Below are 23,663 nucleotides of genomic sequence, written 5' to 3'. Positions count from 1 at the left end.
AAACCATTGTAAAGCACTTGTTGTATAAAAAGGTGTGAAATAAATAAAGTTGATTGATTGATTGACAAGACTAACTGACAAAGACAACTGAGGGATAGGGTTTTAAATACACAGGTAAGGGAAGCACACAGGTGGAATTCAATGATGGGTTGACACAGAGGGAGAAGGTCATTGGTTAATAGGAAACACGTGGTAAGACACACAGGGGCAGATACAGAGACCTGACACCCGGGACCTTATGATGCCCAGCTCTGGTCTGAAAAAATTTGTAGTGTAATAGTTGAATTGCGTTAATTTTGTCGTTCTAACTATATATGTAAAGACTCTTTTTGTAACGACAGGTAAAAGCAGGAAAACGTTGCTTGTTTTTTACCTGGCTGACATGTTTCGGCTGCGACTGCAGCCTTCCTCGGGGCGTCCTCTGATGTGTGAGGACGTGCCGGTCACCTGATAAAGACTGACATGCCGTCACACGTCAGAGGACGTGCTGAGGAAAAAAAAAGTCTTTATATGTGCAGAGTAATGTATTGTTTCAAGCAACACCCAGCCTGTTGCTTTACATTTTACACAGTAATGAGAGCAGCAGTCTTTTTTACTATGATCTCACTTATTTATTGTTCTATCCACCTTTTATTGTTCTAGTTTTGACTGCTGCAGCAATGCTTGTGTGCTGGGAGAACTGAGTTCTGTTCTCTCTGCTTCCAGTGAAACAAATAAGTTGGTTGTGCTGATGTGAGCCTGGATTAGGTTAAAGGTTGAGTCATTGATGAGAACATTTTGCAAAGGCTGTGTGAGATTCAGTCAGTGATAAGATCACCAAAAATCCTGAGTACTCTGCATGTGCATTTGATCATTATTCCAACACTGTGTTCAGGCCATTGTCACTACAGTCTGGACTGAGGTTCTTGTGGTGGGAGGATCCATCACACATTCAACACACCAGACAGATACTAACTGGGCCAATAAGGACCAGCGGAAGTTGAATATTAACCCAGTGACTTTCCAGGTATATAACACACATTTGTTGAAAAGACCCAATGTTTCCTCCTGACACGCCTCCTGCGTTCAGATCGTGTGACAGTGTGGAACCAAATGTCGATGCTGATGTCTTCATCCGTCCTGAGGTCCTGTGGACACACACTCAGATTATTTAATGGAGTCAGACTCAGCAAGTTGTGGAAGTCATACAATGCAATTTGGTTCCAGAGGTGCCGGTGAGTAACAATGAACATACTACCAGGTTTTAGTGATTTAGGGATTTAATCATTCTACAAGAAAATGTTTGCTCTCATATATATGTGAACAAAGTAAGCGTCCGATACTTATTTTGTTTTACTTGCTTCATTCTGCTTATAACTGTGCAAAAATGTTCAGACTGTGAACGATTCTGACTATGCTTGCATGATTTTCTTTCTCAATCACTCTCTTTCATGAGAAAGTTTAAAAAGTTTCATGTTTTTCACTGTGAATTACATTTTCTCCTGGAATCTGCAGTGAATGAATAACTGACGTTTGACCCTTGTATGTTCTTGCTGAACATGTCCTTCCATGCCAGGTCTCTTCATGTGGACAGTCCACCTCTACAACCCTCACTGACCACCAGTTATGTCCACGGGACCTCCTCCGTCCCTCTGCTGTCTCTGACTGTGGCCCAGTGTCTGGAGGCCACAGTCCAGCGCTGGCCCGACCGCGAAGCTGTCGTGTTCCAGCAGGAAGGCGTCCGGAAAACTTTTGCACAGTTTCAACAAGATGTGTGTCCAAGACTTCCCACCTTCAGTCCTTCTCTTTATTACATTTCTTCAGTGATTACATTTGAGATTATTCTGTTTGACATGGAGAATTCCTGGCTGGTCTTACATGAAATATGAATATTCAGTTTAGCTATTCAGTGACTTGATTCAGTCATCATCTTAAATATGAAACAGTCTCTATGTTACTACAGAAATCTAAGGAATTCATTTGAATGCAACTTTGAGTCAATTCATGATATTTTCCAAAGTATTTTGGCTGTGAACTTTTTTAAGCAGTATTTTTATTTTTATTTGTAGGTTGACCAGGTCGCTGCAGGTCTTCTGGCTCTGGGACTGAAGCAAGGTGATCGACTCGGGATTTGGGGACCAAATATTTATGAATGGATCCTCTTTCAGTTTGCAACGGCCAAAGCTGGAATTATAATGGTGAGAAGCAGTGAATGTAGTGTATCTAAAATTGACATTAGTACCATTGCTATGAAAACTTCTGGCTGAGTGTTTGAGACAGTGTTGGCTGAGAGGTGAGATTGATGGGCTTGTGTTCAGGAACTCGCAGGTTCAATTCCCTCAGCAGCTTGGCCACAATCTTGTCAACAGCTCCCTGAGCAAGACTGTTGACTCCTCCCTGTGGGGGAACAGAATGTGATTGCCCATTTATGGGGCAGTTGTAAAAAAAGGAATTTCTCCAAGAGGATTAATTGATTATGAATAATTTGTTATATTGAACTCTCTTGGCATCTGGGAAGGTTTAAAAAAACTTTTTTACTGGTAGACTGTTGTTGGGCCGTTGAGATCCCAACACTGTCAATATCAAACACAATTCCAGAGTCATCCAGACTGACACTTTCTTTCATATTTCTTTCGTCAAATGATTAGTTTTATCAGTTCGAAGATTCATTTAGTTTATTTTGTCATAATTCATTCGAAAAATCTCTAAAAAATTCAAACAAATATATTCAAGCTGTAAAAATCACTTCCAATGTCAATGTTGCCACATTTACATCAAGGAGACAGTAATCTCAGGGGGAAACTTAATAGTGAAGCTTTGCGGAGTATAAATTTGCAGGTTATAAAATATGAAATAAATAAAGTAATGTTTCATATGTGAAACAAATCCAGTGAAGAGCTGTAAAAATGATCTGTCTCTACACTTTGCAGGTGTCATTGAATCCAGCATATCAGGTGAATGAAGTGGAGTTCACCCTGAAGAAGGTAACGACATGTGTGATGCAGACAGCCTTCATTTTGTATTTGAACTTGGTATGCAGAAATGTATTAAAAAAAAACAACAAAAAAAAGACCCTTTAAGGTTGTCTTCACGCAAGATCTTTGCCGTGAATAGTTATTACTTCATATGGATGACATTTCTCAAAGAATGTCATTGATATCAACTGAATCTAAATTCCCTTTTATGCAATTATATAAAATTACAGGTTTTGTTTGACTATATGAAGCCTCCATGGGTTGGTCCAATACACAATTTTCTATGTCTAGATCCAGTGTAAAGCAGTGCTGTGTCCCACAAGCTTTAAAACCCAGAGGTTTTGTGAGATGCTGCGGGAAATCTGCCCAGAGATCAGCACGACACCGGGAGGCCTGATCCAAAGCTCCAGGTATGATTCAAAGATCTGAAATGCATTCAGAGTGCAGATCTGGTGTAGTTCTGAATGTGGTACAAAGATAAGTATTTTGGCTCTCCAAGGTTGCCAGACTTGCGGATGCTGATTGTGACTGATAGCCGACAGCCGGGGATGCTCCACACTGATGATGTGCTGCAAGCAGGCGAGAGTCGACACTACAAGGAGCTGCAGGACCTTCAGAGCAAGCTGACCTCAACTGACCCCATCAACATCCAGTTCACATCAGTAATCTTCAGTGTTACTTGTTTTGTATACACTGGAATACATTTACTGTGTTAACTTGAACCTGCAGGGTGATGTAATATGGATTTAAATGAAGCTTGACCCATGTTTGTTTTTATCAGGGTACCACTGGGAAACCAAAGGGAGCCACACTTTCTCACCACAATATTGTAAATAATGCATATTTCTTCGGCCTTCGAATGGGTTACAGACAGAGGGTGAGGTCTGGTTTTATTTTTTTGAGAAACAAAAACATCAGTGAAATGGGAATAATTGTATTCTCGATATTCATCAGCCCAAGGTGCGAGTGTGTCTTCCTGTGCCCTTGTACCACTGCTTCGGCTCGGTGCTGGGAGGGATGTGTATGGCAGTGCACGGCATCACATTGGTGTTCCCTACTTCAGGCTACGACAGCCGCTGCAATTTAGAGACTATTCAGAATGAGAAGTATGGAGCTCTGCATCTTTTAAATGTTTCATCCTGTGCCACGCACTCGTTTCATCACTTCTATTGTTTTACTTCAAGGTGCACTTTTGTCTATGGCACTCCCACCATGTTCACTGACATGCTGAGCCAACAAGAGGCGCACGAGTATGATTTGTCGTCTCTCGAAGGTGGTAAGGGAACTGGAGACTAAAAGATAGCCGGTGTTTTGTATTTTGCAGTATATTCTGGCATTCTGAGAGACTTCCTGCTGTGTTTCAGGGCTCATTGGAGGATCTCCATGTCCTCCAGCGATTATGAGAAAACTAGTAACAGACATGGGAATAAAAGAAATGACAGTGAGTTCATGGACTTTCTGTTCCTGTTCAGATAACTCAACAATAACATCTACAAGAGAAGACTCTTATGAGGACAAATGCATTGTTTTATGTTCAAACAGATAGGTTATGGAACCACTGAAAACAGCCCAACTGCATTCTTGGGATTTCCACAAGATAATAATGAACTGAAGATGAACACTGTGGGATGCGTCATGCCTCACACTGAGGTATGCATTCCTCTCTTTATACACCTTTAATAAAGAAAACAGCATTGTCTGTACTGCTACAACCATTACTACTACTAATAATACATTTTATATGTAACGCACCTTTAATTTTGTAATATCTCAAAGTGCAACAAGCACACAGTAAAAAAGAAATGCCACAAACACTTTAAATCATAAATTGAAATAGAGTCGTTAAAGTAAGTTAAAAGGCTCTTTTAAAAGGAAAGCCTTCAGGTGGTTTTAAAAGCAGCGACTGTAGTGACTATGGACTATCATTCTGATTGTCTTCAAATGTTCACCTATGGACGGAGAGGCCAGAGGTTTTGAGTTCCTGCAGCTTGCAGGAGTATCCGTGGGCCGAGTATGAAAATGACACAGCTCTGGTTTTAAGAGGGTCGTGGAAATCCAGAAGATTAATGAGAAAACTGTTGTAGTTGTGGTCCTCTGATTCGTTTAATTGAAGAGAAGTTGGCAGACATCATCTCTCTTATTTCAGGCTAAAGTGGTGGACCCTGCCACTGATGAGACAGTCCCTCTGGGGGCTTCAGGTGAGCTGCTGATCAGGGGCCCCTGTGTGATGCTCGGATACTGGGATGACCCCGAGAAAAACAGTGAGGCAATCTCCCAAGACCTCTGGTACAGGACCGGGTAAGATTGATTTTGATTGTGACTCCTGAGACCTTTTTGGCTGATTGGATAAAGGAAACAGCAGAAACTGTTTGTAACTTCACAGCGACACTGCCAGCCTCAACAATCTGGGATACTGCTGCATTGAGGGGCGCATAAAAGACATGATCATCAGAGGAGGAGAGAACATCTACCCTGCGGAGATAGAGGAATTTCTCTATAAGCATCCCAAAGTGCAGGAGGTGCAGGTGAGGTCTGAAAACAGAAGAAGAAGAGCAAGTGCTCTAATGCTTTTGTCCATGATATGAAGTGTGTGTGTGGTTACATTTGACATGAAAATGATTCGGCTGAGTTGTGCTCTCTCTGCTTCCAGGTGGTTGGAGTCAAAGATGAGAGGCTGGGTGAGCAGGTGTGTGCATGCATCAGGCTGAAAGACGGTCAAACCTCCAGCACTGAAGAGATAAGAGGATTCTGCAAAGACCAGGTATGACCAGCTAATTATCACATACAATCACCAAAATGTTCAAAACTTAATTAATCAGAGCTCTGCTGTACAGCTCCTGCACTGATTCTTTTTCCTTGTTTAGATTTCTCACTATAAGATCCCACAGTATGTGATGTTTGTAGACAGCTACCCTCTGACTGCTTCTGGAAAGGTAGGCTTCATTCAAACCAGCATATTGTCAAAACATTTGGCTTATTTACTGACGTAAAACTGATGTTTGTTTTCTAGATCAAGAAGAATGAATTAAAGCAGGCAATGGAGAAGAAATTAGGCCTTTAGATGTGTAGACTACACTGTATAAGATATATTTCATCTGTGACCTGATGTAATAGATCAAAAAGAATAGTCTTTCTATTTTACAGTTTCTGAAGATTGTACAGTAACAATAATATCAACCTTCAACATGTAAAACCACTAATGGTAAACATAAACACCTTGGAGAAACCTCCTCTGTGGTCTGTGACGATGTCTTTAAGTCATTCCCTTCACCAAGAAAAGTTGGTGGTGAAGGTTATGTTTTTGTCCATGTGTATTCATTTCTTGGTTTGTATCTATATCACCAAGTTTTTGCAAAACTCTTCACCCGAATTGTATGACCCTTTTTAAGCATGATTGGTCTTCATCCAGGGAATGTGTGAAATGTCTTAAGGTGTCCTTGTAAGCAGGCAAACTTTCAAGTTCCTTCATGAGTTGACAGTACACTTGTGTGCCCTTGGTGAATTGATGATGGCCTACAGCTGCAAACTGTTGAAGAACCTTAGTAACAATGCAGGACAGATGCCCCTTGTGGTCTGCAAGTCGTTCAGTTCTGATAAAGACCTCGATCATATCTACCATGTGGTGATACTGCTTCCATAGTGCAGGTGTTCTTCCCCCTTTGGCGAGTCAAGGTTTCTTCAAACCTCTGCTCAAGCACTGCCACTACTGAGTCTGTGTGTTTGGATCCCATCCTTCCATCGACCACTTCATCAGTAAGGGTCCTCGTGTCATCATGCTCCTTCTCAGTGAAGGCAAGTTTCATAATGTGCTGATAGGTGGACACATCCACCAGGAGGTGAGCACCGATTGGCTTGTCAAAGCATCCTTCATCTATGATGTGGTTTGCTGATGTGTTGGTCGTATTTCCAGGATAGATCAACTGGATCACCTCTCGTAGTCAAGAATCTTGCATGATGTTTCCCATTGATTCAATATAAGACTTCAGCAGGTGAAATCCACCCGATCTTGCAAGGACGGGTAAATTTGCCTGCGTTATAATATCCACGGCCTTCAGGCAAATGAAAATAATAATACCAGCTTTGGAATGAACATAGAGGGTGAACAGGATTCACTCAGGAAGAGGAGAAATGAATAAAGAGTCAATATCAAACCTGTTTAATATCAGTCATTTCAAATTGGCAATGCATTAAAGCTGACAAACAGTAAAGGTGGAGCACAAACTTCTGAAGAACTGTACATATATGTAAGTACTGTAGGTGAAAGTACCAGGATTAATTCCTACCTTTTGAGTTGATGAACTCATGCTCTATACTTTTTTCTACAGGTGTTGCAGGGAGGGATAAAGAGGCCTGGACGACAGAGTCCATCTTGTCAATGTCCAAGGTCGGTGAAGTGGGTGCAGACATCCTGTCAGTGGTCCGCTCCCATATTGCCAGTTCCTGCCTCAAGTCTGCAGAGGAAGAGGAAACATTTGTAACAGGAGAGTTTATAAACAAGCAAACAAAATAAAAAAGTCTATAGCACACAGAACATGTTAATATTTATTCTCAGATGATTCTAGTCAGAAAGTTGCATTAGATTAGAATTTTTCATCTAAGAATTTCCTCTACAAGCGGCCCAAAGTGCAGATGAGATTTCAGCGTCAATAGAGGGCAGCAAAGTTTCACATATCAGGCAAAGACCTTCCTTCAAGAGATCTTTTCCCTCTGTCTTGAACAAGGGTGGGTGATTACATTTCTCAAAGGGCCACATGAGAGACATGCAATCTGAAATTTCAGGCGTCCACTAAAGGTTGACCTGGACTCAGAAATGTGGTGAAAATCTGTCATGTAGTTTTGACGTAAAACGTAAAAGCCTATAAAACAATACCCAGATCCAGAATCCAGATCCTGATCAAGTCCATAATTTAAGGGACTCTTCCATGGCCTAATATCAAGTAGTGGTGAAAATTTCAACAAATTCTGTGCATTAGTTTTGATGTAATCTTGCTAACAGTTATGCAAACGGATAAATATACACCAATGATTTTAATATGTCCTTGGTGGACGTAATAAATACAATAATAGTTTGCGAGTAATGCATGCATCTTATTTGATTGAAAACTACCTATGGACTCTGAGTGCCGTTGAACCAAAGCAAAAGGGAATCATAAGGCCCCCGGTCCTTATGATTCCCAGGTCTCGTCTGGAAAAATGTGTAATGTCCTAGTTGAATTGTGTTCATTTTGTTGCTCTCAATACATATGTAAAGACTGTTTTTATTAACGACAGGTAAAAGCAGGAAAACCTTTCTTTTAACCGGGCTGATATGTTTTGGCTGCGACTGCAGCCTTCCTCAGGGCATTCTCAAACGTTTGAGGGCGTGTCGGTGAACTGATGAAGACTGACATGCTGTCACACGTCAGAGGACACTGAGGAAGCCGCAGTCACAGCTGAAACGTGTCAAACAGGTAACTAAAATGTTTTCCTGCTTTTACCTGTGATTGAAAAAGAGTCTTTACATGTGTAGTGTAATGTAATGTTTCAAGCAACGTCCAGCCTGTTGCTTTACATTTTACACAATAACGAGAGCAGCAGTCTTTTTTACTATGATCTCACTTATTTATTGTTCTATCCACCTTTTATTGTTCTAATTTTGACTGTTGCAGCAATGCTTGTGTGCTGGGAGAACTGAGTTCTGTTCTCTCTGCTTCCAGTGAAACAAACATGTTGGTTGTGCTGATGTGAGCCTGAATTAGGTTAAAGGTTGAGTCGTTGATGAGAGCATTTTGCAAGGATGTGTGCGATTCAGTCAGTGATAAGATCACCAAAAATCCTGAGTAATCTGCATGTGCATTTGATCATTATGCCAACACTGTGTTCAGGCCATTGTCACTACAGTCTGGACTGAGGTTCTTGTGGTGGGAGGATCCATCACCCGTTCAACACACCAGACAGATGTTAAATGGGTCAATAAAGACCAGCGGAAGTTAAATATTAACCCAGTCACTTTCCAGGTATATAACACACATTTGTTGATGAGATCCAGTGTTTCCTACTCACACGCCTCTTGCGTTCAGCTTGTGTGACAGTGTGGAACCAAATGTCGATGCTGATGTCTTCATCCGTCCTGAGGTCCTGTGGACACACACTCAGATTATTTAATGGACTCAGACTCAGCAAGTCGTGGAAGTTATACAATGCAATTTGGTTCCAGAGGTGCCGGTGAGTGACAATGAACATACTACAAGGGAATGGTGATTAAAACAGAGAAGAGGCTACGAATACTTATGTTTGGATGTCATTGATTATATCTGTGAAGAAAGAAAGGATCTGGTACTCTACACAAGGAGTTAATTTGTTTCATGGAAACGGCGTTTCTTCTCCCATTCATTTAACTTGCTTTGCTCTGCTGAGGACTTTTCAAAATGTTCAAACTGAGAACGATCCTGGTTATTTCTACATGTTTTTGTCTTTCTCTTTCACTCTCTTTCATGACAAAGTTTAAACAGCTTCATGTTTTCTCTGACAAGTCACAGTGTGCACATGTGCTCTCTTATCTTCAGCTCCTTGTAATCTGCAGTGAATGAATAACTCACGCTTGACCCTTGTATGTTCTTGCTGAACATGTCCTTCCATGCCAGGCCTCTTCATGTGGACAGTCCACCTCTACAACCCTCACTGACCACCAGTTATGTCCACGGGACCTCCTCCGTCCCCGTGCTGTCTCTGACTGTGGCCCAGTGTCTGGAGGCCACAGTCCAGCGCTGGCCCGACCGCGAAGCTGTCGTGTTCCAGCAGGAAGGCGTCCGGAAAACTTTTGCACAGTTTCAGCAAGACGTGCGTCCAAGACTCCCCACCTTCACTCCTTCTCTTTATTACATTTCTTCAGTCAAGCTAATATTTCTCCTGTCCAGAGATTACTTTTGTTTTTGTTTGCTGATTTTGGAGGGAAACAATACATTTACAATTCTTGGCTTGTCTCACATTAAATCTGAATGTTCAGTCTGGTTGTTCAGAGACTGTTTAATACTAGACATCATCTTAAATATGTAAGAGCCTCTATATTAAGGCAAAAGACAAAGAAATTGTTTTAAATGCATTGAAAACTAAACACTGCACACTAATACTGACCAATGATCACCTTCAGTTCTCTGGTACTTTGTAATGATCATCTTCGCATTTGATTATGAGTCAGTTCATGATATTTTCCAAAGCATTTGGATTGTGGTCTTTATAAAGCAGTGTTTTATTTTTCTTTGCAGGTTGACCAGGTCGCTGCAGGTCTTCTGGCTCTGGGCCTGAAGCAAGGTGATCGACTGGGGATTTGGGGACCAAATATTTATGAATGGATTCTCTTTCAGTTTGCAACGGCCAAAGCTGGAATTATAATGGTGAGAAGCAGTGAATATACTGTATATAAAATTGACATTAACATTGTTGTGTTATTAAATACTGGTCAGGTGCTTCAGGCAGTGATGGCCAAGCAAATGGGAAGTTCAGGTTATTTTGTCAACATTGCTTGGAGAATTTTCATCCCAGATCAAAGAACAAAAGATTCCTCCAAACATAAAACCTATGTTTTTTTGTTTTTTCTATTTCAGAATTAGAGTTTTATATTTTTCTGGGGTGCTCTGAGTCACACATAGTCAAATGCACTCAATATATATTTTTTTTATGTTTATTGTCTCAGACTTGAAGAACCTTGTTGGTAATATTGCAGTATAAACATCACTGTTACCTCTTGTTTGGAGATCTAATGTGGTTTAATGTGAAGATCAAGAAGATCAACTATAAAACATTATACTGTATACTGTTTTGCAGTCATAGCATACCTGCCACACTAAAAATAAATGCCTGGGTCAATGCTCATATCCGCCCAACAGCATTTCCATTTGAACTTCTGCCCCTATGACCGATGGTAAACTACGCACCATAAAATTGTTACACAGTTCTTACAATAGAGTTGAAACTACTCAAATAAATCAGTTAGAAATAGTCTTCTTAACACAGTGTTTGCAATAATCTCTGTACACATAATCATAAATGTACCAATGCATGCTGGTTTTATTGTTTGCTCATTGTATGGTTCCAGTTAGTGTGTATGATAAGATCATTTATATTTGAGTTCCATTTAACAGAAATGTATTTAAATATTATTTACAAGGGAAAGAAAAGGTATTGAAATCTGAAGAAACTCTAAAATATTCACAAGATGCAGTCAGCTTGTGAAATTATTCAAGATATAGCAGCAAATATTGTAAAATCCCCCATACAAACACGTGTATATGTCAAACATTTTCATCGAAGAGCTTCTAAAAATTATGTCTCTACACTTTGCAGGCGTCATTGAATCCAGCGTATCAGGTGAACGAAGTGGCGTTTAGTCTGCAGAAGGTAACGGCATGTTAACACATGCAGACAGACCTCTTTTTTTTTCTTTTTTTCATCCTGAGTTGCAGAAATGGATTTTAAAAAAAACCAAAACCCTCTGGTGTTGTTTCTTGCAATATCTTTGCAATACAAAGTTGTTATTACTTCATATGGATGCCATTTCCCCAAAACATGTCATTGATATCACACAACTCAAACATCTGACTCTCTTTTTATGCAATTTTATGAAATGATAGTTTTTGCATGACTACTTGAAGCTTCCACCCAAAACATCATTTTCTGTTTCTAGATCCAGTGTAAAGCAGTGCTGTGTCCCACAAGCTTTAAAACCCAGAGGTTTTGTGAGATGCTGCGGGAAATCTGCCCAGAGATCAGCACGACACCGGGAGGCCTGATCCAAAGCTCCAGGTATGACTATGTTGGGAACACTGGTCTCGCACCAGGAAATCATTATGTGGGAAATCCACTTTATGGGCTGTTTGGCTGTAATGAGTCATACTGATAAAAGTTGCAAGCAGGGAGAGGGAGTGAGTGTCCATCAAAAAGATTTAGTTAAAGTTGGGGGCATTTTAAGGCATCAGCCCCTGGGAGGACTGACCAACCACCTCCAGTGACTAGTTTCATGGTATCACAGTGGGGGTGGTCAGTGTGACTCCCCAGAGAGGAAGAGTGGGACCCCCTGAGGTGAGCTTTTACAGCCAGATGTTGAGACTCGCATGCATGATTTAAACACCATGACAAATGTAGATCATCTGTGTCTGATGAAATTCCAACAACTCAAAGATCTGAAACACATTCAGAGTGCAGGTCTGATGTAGTTCTGAATGTGGTACAAAGACAAGTATTTTGGCTCTCCAAGGTTGCCAGACTTGCGAATGGTGATTGTGACTGATAGCCGACAGCCGGGGATGCTCCACACTGATGATGTGCTGCAAGCAGGCGAGAGTCGACACTACAAGGAGCTGCAGGACCTTCAGAGCAAGCTGACCTCAACTGACCCCATCAACATCCAGTTCACATCAGTAATCTTCAGTGTTACTTGTTTTGTAAACAGTGGAATACATTTACTGTGTTAACTTGAACCTGCAGGGTGATGTAATATGGATTTAAATGAAGCTTGACGCATGTTTGTTTTTATCAGGGTACCACTGGGAAACCAAAGGGAGCCACACTTTCTCACCACAATATTGTAAATAATGCATATTTCCTGGGCCTTCGGGTGGGTTACAAACAGAGGGTGAGTTCCTGTTGTCCTTTAAAAAAAAAAAAAAAAAAAACATCAGTGAAATGGAAATAATTGTATTCTCGATATTCATCAGCCCAAGGTGCGAGTGTGTCTTCCTGTGCCCTTGTACCACTGCTTCGGCTCGGTGCTGGGAGGGATGTGTATGGCAGTGCACGGCATCACATTGGTGTTCCCTTCTTCAGCCTACGACAGCCGCTGCAATTTAGAGACTATTCAGAATGAGAAGTATGGAGCTCTGCATCTTTTAAATGTTTCATCCTGTGCCATGCACTCGTTTCATCTCTTCTATTGTTTTACTTCAAGGTGCACTTTTGTCTATGGCACTCCCACCATGTTCACTGACATGCTGAGCCAACAAGAGGCACACAAGTATGATTTGTCGTCTCTCGAAGGTGGTAAGGGAACTGGAGACTAAAAGATAGCTGGTGTGTTGTATTTTGCAGTATATTCTGGCATTCTGAGAGACTTCCTGCTGTGTTTCAGGGATAGTGGCAGGATCGTCATGTCCTCCAGCGATTATGAGAAAAATAGTAACAGACATGAAAATAAAAGAAATGACAGTGAGTTTATAGAATTTCTGTTCCTTTTCAGGGAACTCGACAATAACATTTATAATAGGAGACTCTTATTAACACAAATGGGTTGTTTTATGTTCAAACAGATAGGTTATGGAACCACTGAAAACAGCCCTATCACATTTTTGGGATTTCCACAAGATGATGATGAACTGAAGATGAACACTGTGGGATGCGTCATGCCTCACACTGAGGTATGCATTTCTCTCCTTAAACACATTTAGCAAGAAACCAGTACTGTCTGTACATCTGTCTGACTTCAGGCTAAAGTGGTGGACCCTGCCACTGATGAGACAGTCCCTCTGGGGGCTTCAGGTGAGCTGCTGATCAGGGGCCCCTGTGTGATGCTCGGATACTGGGATGACCCCGAGAAAAACAGTGAGGCAATCTCCCAAGACCTCTGGTACAGGACCGGGTAAGATTGATTTTGATTGTGACTCCTGAGACCTTTTTGGCTGATTGGATAAAGGAAACAGCAGAAACGGTTTGTGACTTCACAGCGACACTGCCAGCCTCAACAATCTGGGATACTGCTGCATTGAGGGGCGCATAAAAGACATGATCATCAGAGGAGGAGAGAACATCTACCCTGCGGAGATAGAGGAATTTCTCTATAAGCATCCCAAAGTGCAGGAGGTGCAGGTGAGGTCTGAAAACAGAAGAAGAAGAGCAAGTGCTCTAATGCTTTTGTCCATAATATGAAGTGTGTGTGTGGTTACATTTGACATGAAAATGATTCGGCTGAGTTGTGCTCTCTCTGCTTCCAGGTGGTTGGAGTCAAAGATGAGAGGCTGGGTGAGCAGGTGTGTGCATGCATCAGGCTGAAAGACGGTCAAACCTCCAGCACTGAAGAGATAAGAGGATTCTGCAAAGGCCAGGTAAGTCCAGCTACTTATCACGTACAATCACCAAAAAGTTCAAAACTTAATTAATCAGAGCTCAGCTGTACAGCTCCTGCACTGATTCTTTTTCCTTGTGTAGATTTCTCATTTTAAGATCCCACAGTATGTGATGTTTGTAGACAGCTACCCTATGACTGCTTCTGGAAAGGTAGGCTTCATTCAAACCAGCATATTGTCAAAACATTTGGCTTATTTACTGACATAAAACTGATGTTTGTTTTCTAGATCAAGAAGAATGAATTAAAGGAGGCAATGGAGAAGAAATTAGGCCTTTAGGTGTGTAGACTACACTGTATAAGATATATTTCATCTGTGACCTAATGAAAATGACAATAAAGAATCAAGATTTTATTTCAGATTTTCTAAAGATTGTATATTACTGTGTTATTTTATAATTATAAACTGGCTTAACAGAATGAGCCATGAGGAAGTACACATCGTGGCTGAATAAAACTAACCAAGAAAACAAGGGTGGAACACGCAAAGGACACTACACAAAACTAATGGTGGGGAACACTACCTGAAGTGAAGTAAAAAGTTGTATGACTGATTGCTTGGGCTTGAGTATGAAAGAGTCTCTGCTCCATCGTCGCGTCTTTTGCCACTCCAGGATGAGACCTCACACCAGCATATTAGTGCAGCAGAAAATGTAGTACTAATAGTCTTGCAATGTGACAGTGTCTTCACTTCATTTCGATTTCAACGTTGCAAGAAGAGAATAAATGAATTATAAATCAAATAATTTATGTGGCGTGGACATGACGTGTTTGGGGTGTGGCTGTCTGAAAATCAAACAAGGAATTGAGGTGAGTGGGAAAACCTTCAGAGTCTACTGTGGTTTTGGCACATATGTAATTTGAACATGATATATAGACATGGCGAGCACATAGAGCAGTGATCTGCAGGAGAATAAATAACAAAACCCAGGGTAAAACACTTGATTGATGGATGTGGATAGTTGCGAATATGAAAAACCAAAAAAAACCCAACCTCAACACAGATTACATTAGTTTGCTCACATCGTTTTTCTTTTAAGTATTGTTTTCTTTGCTCAAAATTTCACACTGTTTACTCAGGATTGTGGCACACATGTAATTCCATAGAAGTTTTCTCCGCAAGCGTCTCAAAGTGCAGATAGTTCCAAACCAGTCACCAATAGAGGGCAGCAAAGTTTCACTTAACAGGGTATGGAGACCTTCCTTCAAGCAAGATCCATCCCTTCTGTCTCGAATAAGGTGTAATTTAATGTTTCCAACAACATCCACCCTGTGATTGTATTTTACACAATAATGGCAGCAGCAGCGATTACTATAATTGTGAGGGTTTTTATGTCTTTGGTATTAGTTATTTGCTGTTCAATCCACCGTCTATCCACCCAATTTTGAATTGACTGATGCAGTAATGTTTGTGTAGAACAGAGTAACATTGTTCCAACACAGTCCATTACATTGTATCACCATAGTCTGGGCAGATTTAATGTCAGACACTCCAAGACAACACATTAAGTGGAGACAAATGCAATGTATTCACCAAGCGAAAGTAACATATTAACCCAGTCACTTTCCAGGTATATAATACAATCATTTGTAGATTAGACCCAGTGTTTCCTCCTCACACACCTCTTGTGTTCAGATTGTGTGACACTGTGGGACCAGCTGATTTTGTTTGTAGATGGCGACCCTCTGACTGCTTCTTTGAAGCCAACATAGTGTCAAAACATTATTTGCTGAATTAAAAAAGTTTGTCTTCAAGATCAAGAAGAATTAATTAATGGAGAAGAAATGACACCATACTGTATCTTGACAAATTTCACCTGTGACCTTATGAAAGAGACTAAAGAATAGCTTACATTTTACAGTTTCTAAATAAAGGTTGAACATGAGCAACATCATCAACCTTCAGCATGAAAAACCATTGACGTTAAACATGAACAGCTTGGAGCAACACATGTCTTTGTCCTCTGTGGTTCCTTATGGCATTTTCAATAACTATTGAAACACGTTTATTGTCTCAATCTTTATTTAAACAACTCTGACAAACAATCTGATATCTTAACACAATGGCTTTAACCACTGTATGACAGTAAAACTCTGAACACATGCCATACAGAATCTGAAATAAATAGGACCTTAATGCCAAATGTCAATATGTACAATTTGGTAGGCAAAAATTACACTTCTATACAAGATATACACGGACTGTAAAAAACATTTTAGTAGCAGGCTTCTACTGTGCCCAAAGTGACATCGCATACCATTAAATAATAATCAATACTAGCTTTTGAATGAACAGAGAGGGTGAACAGGATTCAGACAGGAAGAGGAATGAATAAAGAGTCAACATCAAACCTGTTCAATATCAGTCATTTCAAATGATCAATGCATTAAAGCTGACAAACAGAGAAGGTGGAGCACAAAACAAAGGCCACAATGCAAAATAAATTCAGACATATCTGATAAAACGAAGGGTCAGTCTACTTGTTTTAAGTGTCCTCTTGTGTGAGGATGGGGATTGTTTCTGAAACCAAAAGCATCTCAGATCAATGATCAATATCATGTCACAATTAAATAAGTAAGCATGTAAAAAGGTAACAGAAATTTTTTTTTACATTTAGGCAAAGGCAAAATAGTATACTGAAAATGACAGTGGCTATCCACTGGGGTATATTCTGAACTGCTGCACAAATCAAAGTGTTTCTCTGCAGCTTTAACCAAGAAAAGAGAATCAGCTGATGGCTTCATTCAGCGACGAGAGGAACGACAGAACAATGGCTACATGGCTTCAAAACAAACATTCACCTCGGTCCACCCAAACTCCTCCAACCGCACCTCACATATGCACACATGCAAGAAAACAGCAAATGGGAAAGTTGCATTTTAAAGCATACTGTGAAATATAACTTACCAAATCTCCCTTTTTAATTTTTTTTTTTTTAAATATATAATACATTCTATGAAAAGAAAAACAGTTCAACTGTGCAATTCAGAGTAGACATACAAGAGAAGGAAATGTTGGGATAAGACGCTGTGGTCCACTCGGGACCTTTTGTCAGGGATCGCAGTTTATAGATTCGTTATTGTAACTGTGCCACTCCGAAAGGTGACAACTGGAAAGCAACGCATCGCCACGACATTCATACAGGCAGAGAGCAGTACAGCTTTAGGCACATGCAAGTATGTGGTGGGACCGTCCCCACAGAACTGTGCACTGACGTTTGGGTGCACAGAAAGCTGTAAACTTGAGGCCAGCTCGCCATATGCTCGAGCCTTTCCTGCACATACACTCCAAACAGGCAAGCGCGCACACACACACACACACACACAACCACACCCACCCACCCACCACGCTTTCTGTCCAAACTCCCTCGCACAATCGTCCTCTCTTTGTTCCCGCACTGTGTTCAGTGAGTTGGAGTCTCAGCAGACATTTCTGTGGTGCGTTGATCCTTCACACGCTCAGAGGTAACATGCCTGGAGGAGAAACGGTTCTGGAGGACGTCTTGGAGGTCAAGCAGCTGGGGTCCAAACCGTTAACAGTGCTGCGGTTGCAACAATACACACACACACACACCAGTTGTTAAAGCAGGTAAGACGAGAACCACATGGATAAGCTGTGGCGTCTCTCTTTAAGACGAAGGCGCACTCACGTTTTGTCGAAGTAAGTGGTGTGTAGAGAGTGGGAGAACTTGGTGGCGTTGCTCTTGATCAACGTGCCGTTGTCTGAGGAGTAATTTTTCCTTGCCGCCTGATCTTTGGCAAAGTTCCTACACGCGGCGAGTTTGGATTCCAAAGCCTGGCAAAGAAAACAAGAAACACAATCTCCATAAAGTCTCTCCCCCAAAAACAAAACGTCTCTGGGATGTCCCGCTGAAGAGGACACGTTGTTGCCGTGGCCCGTTTAGATTCACTGCATGTTTTCACAAAACAACAATGATACATGGGAAACACTGGAGTTATATTATATTTCAGGGAATTACAGCGTGACCCTATGTTCTATAACAAGCCCAGGAAGTTGTTTGTGTGGTCATCTAATCGTGCTCATGTTGGAAAACAAACTTCAAATCTGCACTTTTGAAAGAAAACAACATACTACATATCAAAATACTGAATATGGTTGGATCTTTTTGAAATCACAATCAAACAAGTTAATAGCTCAAATACATTATAGTGTTATTGAGTTTTGTTATTTTTTTGGAATTATAAAAATCCCTACCCCAACTTTTCTCAGGAGGTCACCAACAATGTTGAGAGCTGAGATTCGAGCTGAGGGCGTGAGGGACGAGTTCCCACAGCCATTTGTCAAAGCTGAAAAAAAACCCAAAACCAAAATCAATAAATTACCACACTCTGGAGAGCCGTACATCTATGCACGGCCTGTGTGTGAAAGTAGCAGGATTACTCCCTACCTTTTGAGTTGATAAACGCATGCTCTATACTTTTTCCGACAGGTGTTGCAGGGAGGGATAAAGAGGCCTGGACTGCAGAGTCCATCTTGTCAATGTCCAAGGTGGGAGAACTGGGTGCAGACATCCTGTCAGTGGTCCGCTCCCGGACTGCCAGTTCCTGCCTCAGGTCTGCAGAGGAGGAGGAAACATTTGGAACAGGCCTGCCTTCCAACTTTCACAAGTCTCAAATTTGCATGCGAAGGATAGAGTCCATCATGTTGTTCTTTCTTCTTTACCCCGTGCTTCATCTTTCAGTCGCTGCACAGACACGAGCAGAGACTCTTTCTCATCCAGTTCACTCTCCAGGAAAGCGTTTCTCTCAATGGCCTGGTTTAAACGGCCCTCGAAGTCTTCAAGAGACACTATTGTGGCTCTAGATTTAAAAACAAACAAAAACAAAACAAAACAAAACAATGAATTCTGCAGGCGGTGTAAGAAAATCTACCAAATCCATACAGGATTCATTGTGTACACATCATGCAGTGCGTCATATCCCATTCTGACCTCTTGGCTCGCTCCAGGTCGTCGTTGGCCTGTTCCAGCTCACGGACATATTTGTGGAGCTGCTCCTTAATGCTGCGTGTCTGGCCCAGGTCGTCCTCCAGCATAGAGATCTGTTTATAACTCTGGGCGTACTGCTGCTCAAGCTTCTCCTGAAGGGGACCGACAGTGAAGAACAGCAGAATGACCACAAAGATCAAATGAATGAGGATAACAAAGATTTGTTTAGCCTTCTTCTGTTAGACACTTTGTTGAAACTCTTCTCACTTGTCTCAGTTTTCTGAGGAGCTTTTTAAAAAAAAAAAAATGATACATTGTGTCTTTGTGCCATTTTGAGCCAATTTCAGACGACAGAAGAAGGCCTGAAGATGACCAAATGCATCCTTAATATCATCGAGAGGCTAATTAACGATAGAATAACTAGTATATAGTAAATGACATTAGATGATTCAATGTGATGGAATTTAGTCATAAACAACAAAAGAGGAAAAATGCTGAGTCATGAGGCAGTCAAGGTGTTTTTCCACATTATTTGACTTTCAAAAGGTCTTTTTGATCCATTCAGGGTCCCTCATTTGTGGCTCATTCGCTCTGCAGCTCTTCACAGAACTATCTTACTGTGGCCCCTGAGGCTCACTGACAGGAGAACTGAAAGGATCCAGAACCAGAGACGGTCACAGTTAAACTCCTGAGCAGGGTTCATGTTGCCCGTTATCAACAACCCGACTTGCCCTTGCAGATATCTATTTCCTTCCTCTTCATCCTGACATCCAATTAAGACGTGCTGCAGGATTACCTCAACTGGACCAGGATGTCATTGCACCTTGTGCTCTGGGTCCAGATACCAGATAAACTATTAAGTAACAACACATTACACTATCGCTGTCCTAATCTGGAGACGGTAAAAGACGGTGGACCACAAAAGGTACGGACACGAAAAGTTCCCAAGTCCACTGACCTTGAGGTTGCCCACTTCGTTCTTCAGTCTCTCGTTTTCAGTTTGTAGGTCTCGGAGCCGGTGTTCCGCCTGGCAGAGCTGAGCCTCCAGCTCGGCCTCCAGCTCCCGACTCCCCTCCTGGAACTCCTGCAGCTCCTCCTGGGCCTCATTGCAACTGGACGAACACACAATGAGGGAAAAGCATTAACGCCCATTGTTGAATGACAGTTGCCCCCGTTCACTGCCCACAATTGAGTTGTGTGAAGCTGGCTGGCTGAATGGCGGCGGGCATGAACTCTAGAAAACGGACAGGCTTTTGTGCAGGCTTTTGGCTCGTGTCTGTTCTGGTAACTTTTCTTTTCTGATGGCCAGAAACTAAATCCTGATGAAACAAAATGTGGCCAGGTTGGGTTTCTTTTTACCTTCAGTTCCCTCCCCACCAAACAGGAAACCGTGTACTCAGCACTTTCAAGTTAAGCGTTCTAAATATATGTCCCTGTAGAGACAACTGTGACCGTCGGCGCTTTAGAGGAAGCTCAGGAAAAAACAGGCAGGCCGCCATGTGTCTTCAGCTATGGCAGAGGTCAGAGGTCAAGAGTAAAGCGCAACCGAGAGGGTAAACAAACAGGATAGGGATAAGGACATAGACACAGGATGTGTGGAGTACACACTGTACAGGGCTGACCCTGCTTACCACACAATCATTTCAGTAATTTAATCAGCCACAAGAAAAGAAGAAGAAGGAAAAAAAAAAAAAAAACTCTAGATGTGTGTCACTTACATCCACCCTCACTTTCTTTCACTGTCAAGACAACACTGAGGTTCTGAGATCAGCTGACCCGCGCTGGAATAATGACAGCTCTAACAGAGGAATCTATGAATCGGTTGTTGCGTAGGGTCACTCCATACATACCAGAGTCAAAGAGGTTGTTTGATCGACACGCTGCGCCCTATGACTTATGTTTGTCAAGCCCGGGCTTTTCATTGTTTAGTATGACCACATGACAATAGCTTGAATGATCAGAACTGGATGCTGAAGACAAAGTCGCTGCAGAATTATATTGAAAAAAAAAAAGGCAAACATAGCTTCAGAAAAATAAACTTTCAATGAGGGTAATTTATAGACCCTGGGTGCCGCGGCAGCACAGGGAGAAGCCACAGTGAACCATCCACTTAGTTATATTTTCCACAGTCTGGTTTGTTTTCCTAAATGTACCTACAGCAAGCATTTCCTCAAAAACCACTGGGACTTTAACCCCTTCTGTGCGGCCTCAAACTCCCTCCGGAAACACAGTGAGCCCCAAAGCCAAAAATAGAAAAGACAGACAGAAAGAATTGCCATAACAGTTCCTGCCACACTCTGGAGCTTTTACTGACTTTACATGGCCAAACATATGAGTGAAGATGATGATAAAGTTACATAACGGGGGCTTTCAGGACTACAGACAAAACCAAATCTACCAGTAATGATCTGCCTACTATAGGCTGGAATTGCTGTGCCAAGATAGTTGGATTAAAAGCTTTGGAAGACAGACCGCACACATTATGAGGTATACAAATTTGAAAAATAAAAAAACATAAAAAAAGCTTAGTAAGCAAGCAGTAACACTCCCCACAAACAAAACACTAAAAGCAAATGAGTAATTTTTACAATGAACTACGTTAAACAGTGCAGCAAACCAAATATCCAGGCATGTAAGAGACAAACATCACCTACCTTTTCTTATATTTGAGGGCCTGAGACTTCCAGTAGTCGACCTCCTCGTCCTTTGTGGAAAATTTGGGAATCATCTCTGTTTCCATGTCAGGGCACCCTGAGAATTCCAAACACATTCGCAATAAGCTTTGCAGACTGATCAATCAGTTTATATTTTACAGACGATCCCAAAATAGCTGCTATATCAAAAAGGTAGGAGAGCACATTTCCTGTTTGATTAGTTTGACACGAAAGAATTCACCCCGGTGCATTCCCTTCTTATCTCACGGCTGAGCGACAAACAAAAAAAACCTCAAGATTTGAATGTCTGCTCGTTCCTCGGTGGAAACATGAAGACATAAGAAAATAAAACTTGACTTTGTCATTGTGCGCTCATAATATTTTCAGCGACACGTGAATCGGTAAAAACAAACTACTGAATCAGCTCCACTCTGTGTTGTATGTGGCGGTGAAAGGCTGTTTCCAAGAAATAAATACATCAAAGCAGCTGCCTCACACTTCTGTAGCTCCAGGGGCATTTACAATGCAGGATTTCCTGCAGATGGGTCAGTCAGCCAGAAGACATAAGAGTGGAGACCCCTCAAAAACAATCGTGTATGTTTCTATAAGCTTATAGCTTAAAATGAAGTCCAGTAGGTGTGACACTGGAAATATGATCGCTGTCTCGTGACTTGAGGAGAATTAATATGGGATGGTGATTATGAGGCAAGACCGCCCGCTCTTCCTTCTAAGCATTCCTGCGACATCACGTCAACAGTTTACCGACTACAGGACCCTCACGTGTCGGAGCACTGCTCCTGAAAGGGAGCCGGACACCAAAAGGGAGGGGAGAATGACATTTTCTCAAGCCGCTGGTGCTGACCCATGTTAGTTGTATCATATGTCACATGAACCACTCACATCTCTATTGATATACAGAAACCAAGTCTGGACCAGCAGATGCCCAAGAGTGAAAGAAAACAGTTTAGGTGGATAGATTAAAGCCCAATGCAGCAGTTAAATAAGCTCAGTCATCGGACTCACCAATGGCAACATACGACTGAACCTGAGGTACAGTGTTTCACAGGTTTAGGGCATCAGACACAACATATGCCTTGTGTCAAGTGCAGACACCCAAATGGTAGTGTTATTTATTATTCTAATAACCTTAGGAGTGGTGTCAAGTTGATCGCTGGTTTTATTGGCATACGGAAGCCAGGATAGATGGAGCAATGAGAACATCACAAAAAGAGTTCCTTTCACACACTACTGTCAGTACATCCTCTTTTGAAGCTGATGACACTCTGCTTACTAAGGCTTTTAGTGCAGACGGTGATGGTGTCACATCCTTAAATATGGGGCCTTAGAGGGGTTAGAGGGAGAGTTACTCAAATTATATTCTCGGTTTTCTATGAGGTGAATACTAATCAGGTCAGAAGCCTCACATGATGTGGTTGCAGTTCTGATTTCAGTAAATGAGGATTATCTCATAGGAAAGCTAAGAAAAAGCTAGAGGTTCAGTTTAAACATCCCATCACATTAAAAGGCCAAAAGTAATGCCAAAATAGTCACCTTTTAAAAAGCAGAAATTATAATGTAGTCACAAAAAGAGAAAACATTAAAATGTATTTCGGTTTAAAGTGACACACTGCCGCTTTATAGCAGCTCATTTAAACGCTCCAGCAGTTTAATTGAACGTCTAACTGTGACATGTAAAGTGTAAAAAGAAAACCCCGAATTGATATGATTGTTGTTGTAGGAGGCTAACGACGTCTGTTTGGATCGAAAACCGGGCTGTCATCATCATCATCCTCCTCGTAGTGCGAGTCACAAAAGAGCTTCAGCTTGACACGGAGCGCAGCGTACCAATATAACTCGTAAAACACAGCAGAGTGGAGCGTTTCCGCAGTTTAATTCTGTACCTGTTAATGTGAAAGAGGGGCCGAGGTGGTCTCCTGTCTCGGTGTAATGTGAAGCGCAGCCTCCCGGTCCCGGGCCTCGGTGATACTGAGCGCAGTCAGACAGAGCCAACGTG

The 23,663-nt window shown here is 41.6% G+C and overlaps 3 protein-coding genes across 4 annotated transcripts; 2 read left to right on the top strand and 1 right to left on the bottom strand.

Annotated features, from left to right (window-relative positions):
• Positions 1 to 1,092: 1,092 nt before the first annotated feature.
• Positions 1,093 to 6,015, top strand: LOC308141732 (medium-chain acyl-CoA ligase ACSF2, mitochondrial-like; the record flags this gene model as incomplete). Its single annotated transcript, XM_080511945.1, has 16 exons — positions 1,093 to 1,214; positions 1,556 to 1,751; positions 2,049 to 2,177; positions 2,910 to 2,963; positions 3,246 to 3,364; positions 3,454 to 3,616; positions 3,736 to 3,831; positions 3,909 to 4,060; positions 4,139 to 4,230; positions 4,319 to 4,395; positions 4,497 to 4,604; positions 5,101 to 5,252; positions 5,338 to 5,479; positions 5,605 to 5,715; positions 5,819 to 5,887; positions 5,965 to 6,015. 16 exons carry the CDS (start codon positions 1,093 to 1,095, stop codon positions 6,013 to 6,015), a joined length of 1,833 nt encoding a protein of 610 aa, XP_080368071.1.
• Positions 6,016 to 8,359: 2,344 nt separating this feature from the next.
• LOC308141377 (medium-chain acyl-CoA ligase ACSF2, mitochondrial-like) lies at positions 8,360 to 14,381 on the top strand. Of its 2 annotated transcripts, none has more exons than XM_080511510.1 (17): positions 8,360 to 8,404; positions 8,819 to 9,158; positions 9,578 to 9,773; positions 10,199 to 10,327; positions 11,277 to 11,330; positions 11,617 to 11,735; positions 12,187 to 12,349; positions 12,469 to 12,564; positions 12,647 to 12,798; positions 12,877 to 12,968; positions 13,057 to 13,133; positions 13,235 to 13,342; positions 13,412 to 13,563; positions 13,661 to 13,790; positions 13,916 to 14,026; positions 14,130 to 14,198; positions 14,276 to 14,381. In XM_080511510.1, the coding sequence occupies exons 2-17, from the start codon at positions 9,037 to 9,039 to the stop codon at positions 14,324 to 14,326; spliced, it is 1,821 nt and encodes a 606-aa protein (XP_080367636.1). In that variant the 5' UTR covers positions 8,360 to 8,404; positions 8,819 to 9,036; the 3' UTR covers positions 14,327 to 14,381. The 2 variants fall into 2 exon arrangements, with proteins under 2 accessions (XP_080367636.1, XP_080367635.1); XM_080511509.1 differs by having other exon boundaries at positions 13,649 to 13,790.
• Positions 14,382 to 17,406: 3,025 nt separating this feature from the next.
• ndel1b (nudE neurodevelopment protein 1-like 1b) lies at positions 17,407 to 23,663 on the bottom strand. The gene is made up of 9 exons (XM_080511514.1): positions 23,551 to 23,663; positions 21,650 to 21,746; positions 19,954 to 20,107; positions 18,999 to 19,147; positions 18,731 to 18,867; positions 18,456 to 18,623; positions 18,263 to 18,354; positions 17,697 to 17,842; positions 17,407 to 17,588 (listed from the first exon to the last, which is right to left on the bottom strand). The coding sequence occupies exons 2-9, from the start codon at positions 21,733 to 21,735 to the stop codon at positions 17,498 to 17,500; spliced, it is 1,023 nt and encodes a 340-aa protein (XP_080367640.1). The 5' UTR covers positions 21,736 to 21,746; positions 23,551 to 23,663; the 3' UTR covers positions 17,407 to 17,497.

Source organism: Blennius ocellaris (genome assembly GCF_963422515.1).
Source record: "Blennius ocellaris genome assembly, chromosome: 16".
NCBI classification, from domain to species: domain Eukaryota; kingdom Metazoa; phylum Chordata; class Actinopteri; order Blenniiformes; family Blenniidae; genus Blennius; species Blennius ocellaris.
This window is presented reverse-complemented; position numbering and strand designations above follow the sequence as displayed.

Bases quoted from the DNA above. Each gene is read 5' to 3' on its own strand.
- LOC308141377 (XM_080511509.1), top strand. From the start codon at position 9,037: ATGTCGATGCTGATGTCTTCATCCGTCCTGAGGTCCTGTGGACACACA. The intron at 11,331-11,616 runs GTAACGGCATGT...TTCTGTTTCTAG, and splicing joins TGGCGTTTAGTCTGCAGAAG to ATCCAGTGTAAAGCAGTGCT. The intron at 14,027-14,129 runs GTAAGTCCAGCT...TTCCTTGTGTAG, and splicing joins GAGGATTCTGCAAAGGCCAG to ATTTCTCATTTTAAGATCCC.
- ndel1b (XM_080511514.1), bottom strand. From the start codon at position 21,735: ATGGAAACAGAGATGATTCCCAAATTTTCCACAAAGGACGAGGAGGTC. The intron at 19,148-19,953 runs GTCAGTGGACTT...GGTCCCCTTCAG, and splicing joins ACGAAGTGGGCAACCTCAAG to GAGAAGCTTGAGCAGCAGTA. The intron at 17,843-18,262 runs GTAGGGATTTTT...TTTCTTTGCCAG, and splicing joins ACCTCCTGAGAAAAGTTGGG to GCTTTGGAATCCAAACTCGC.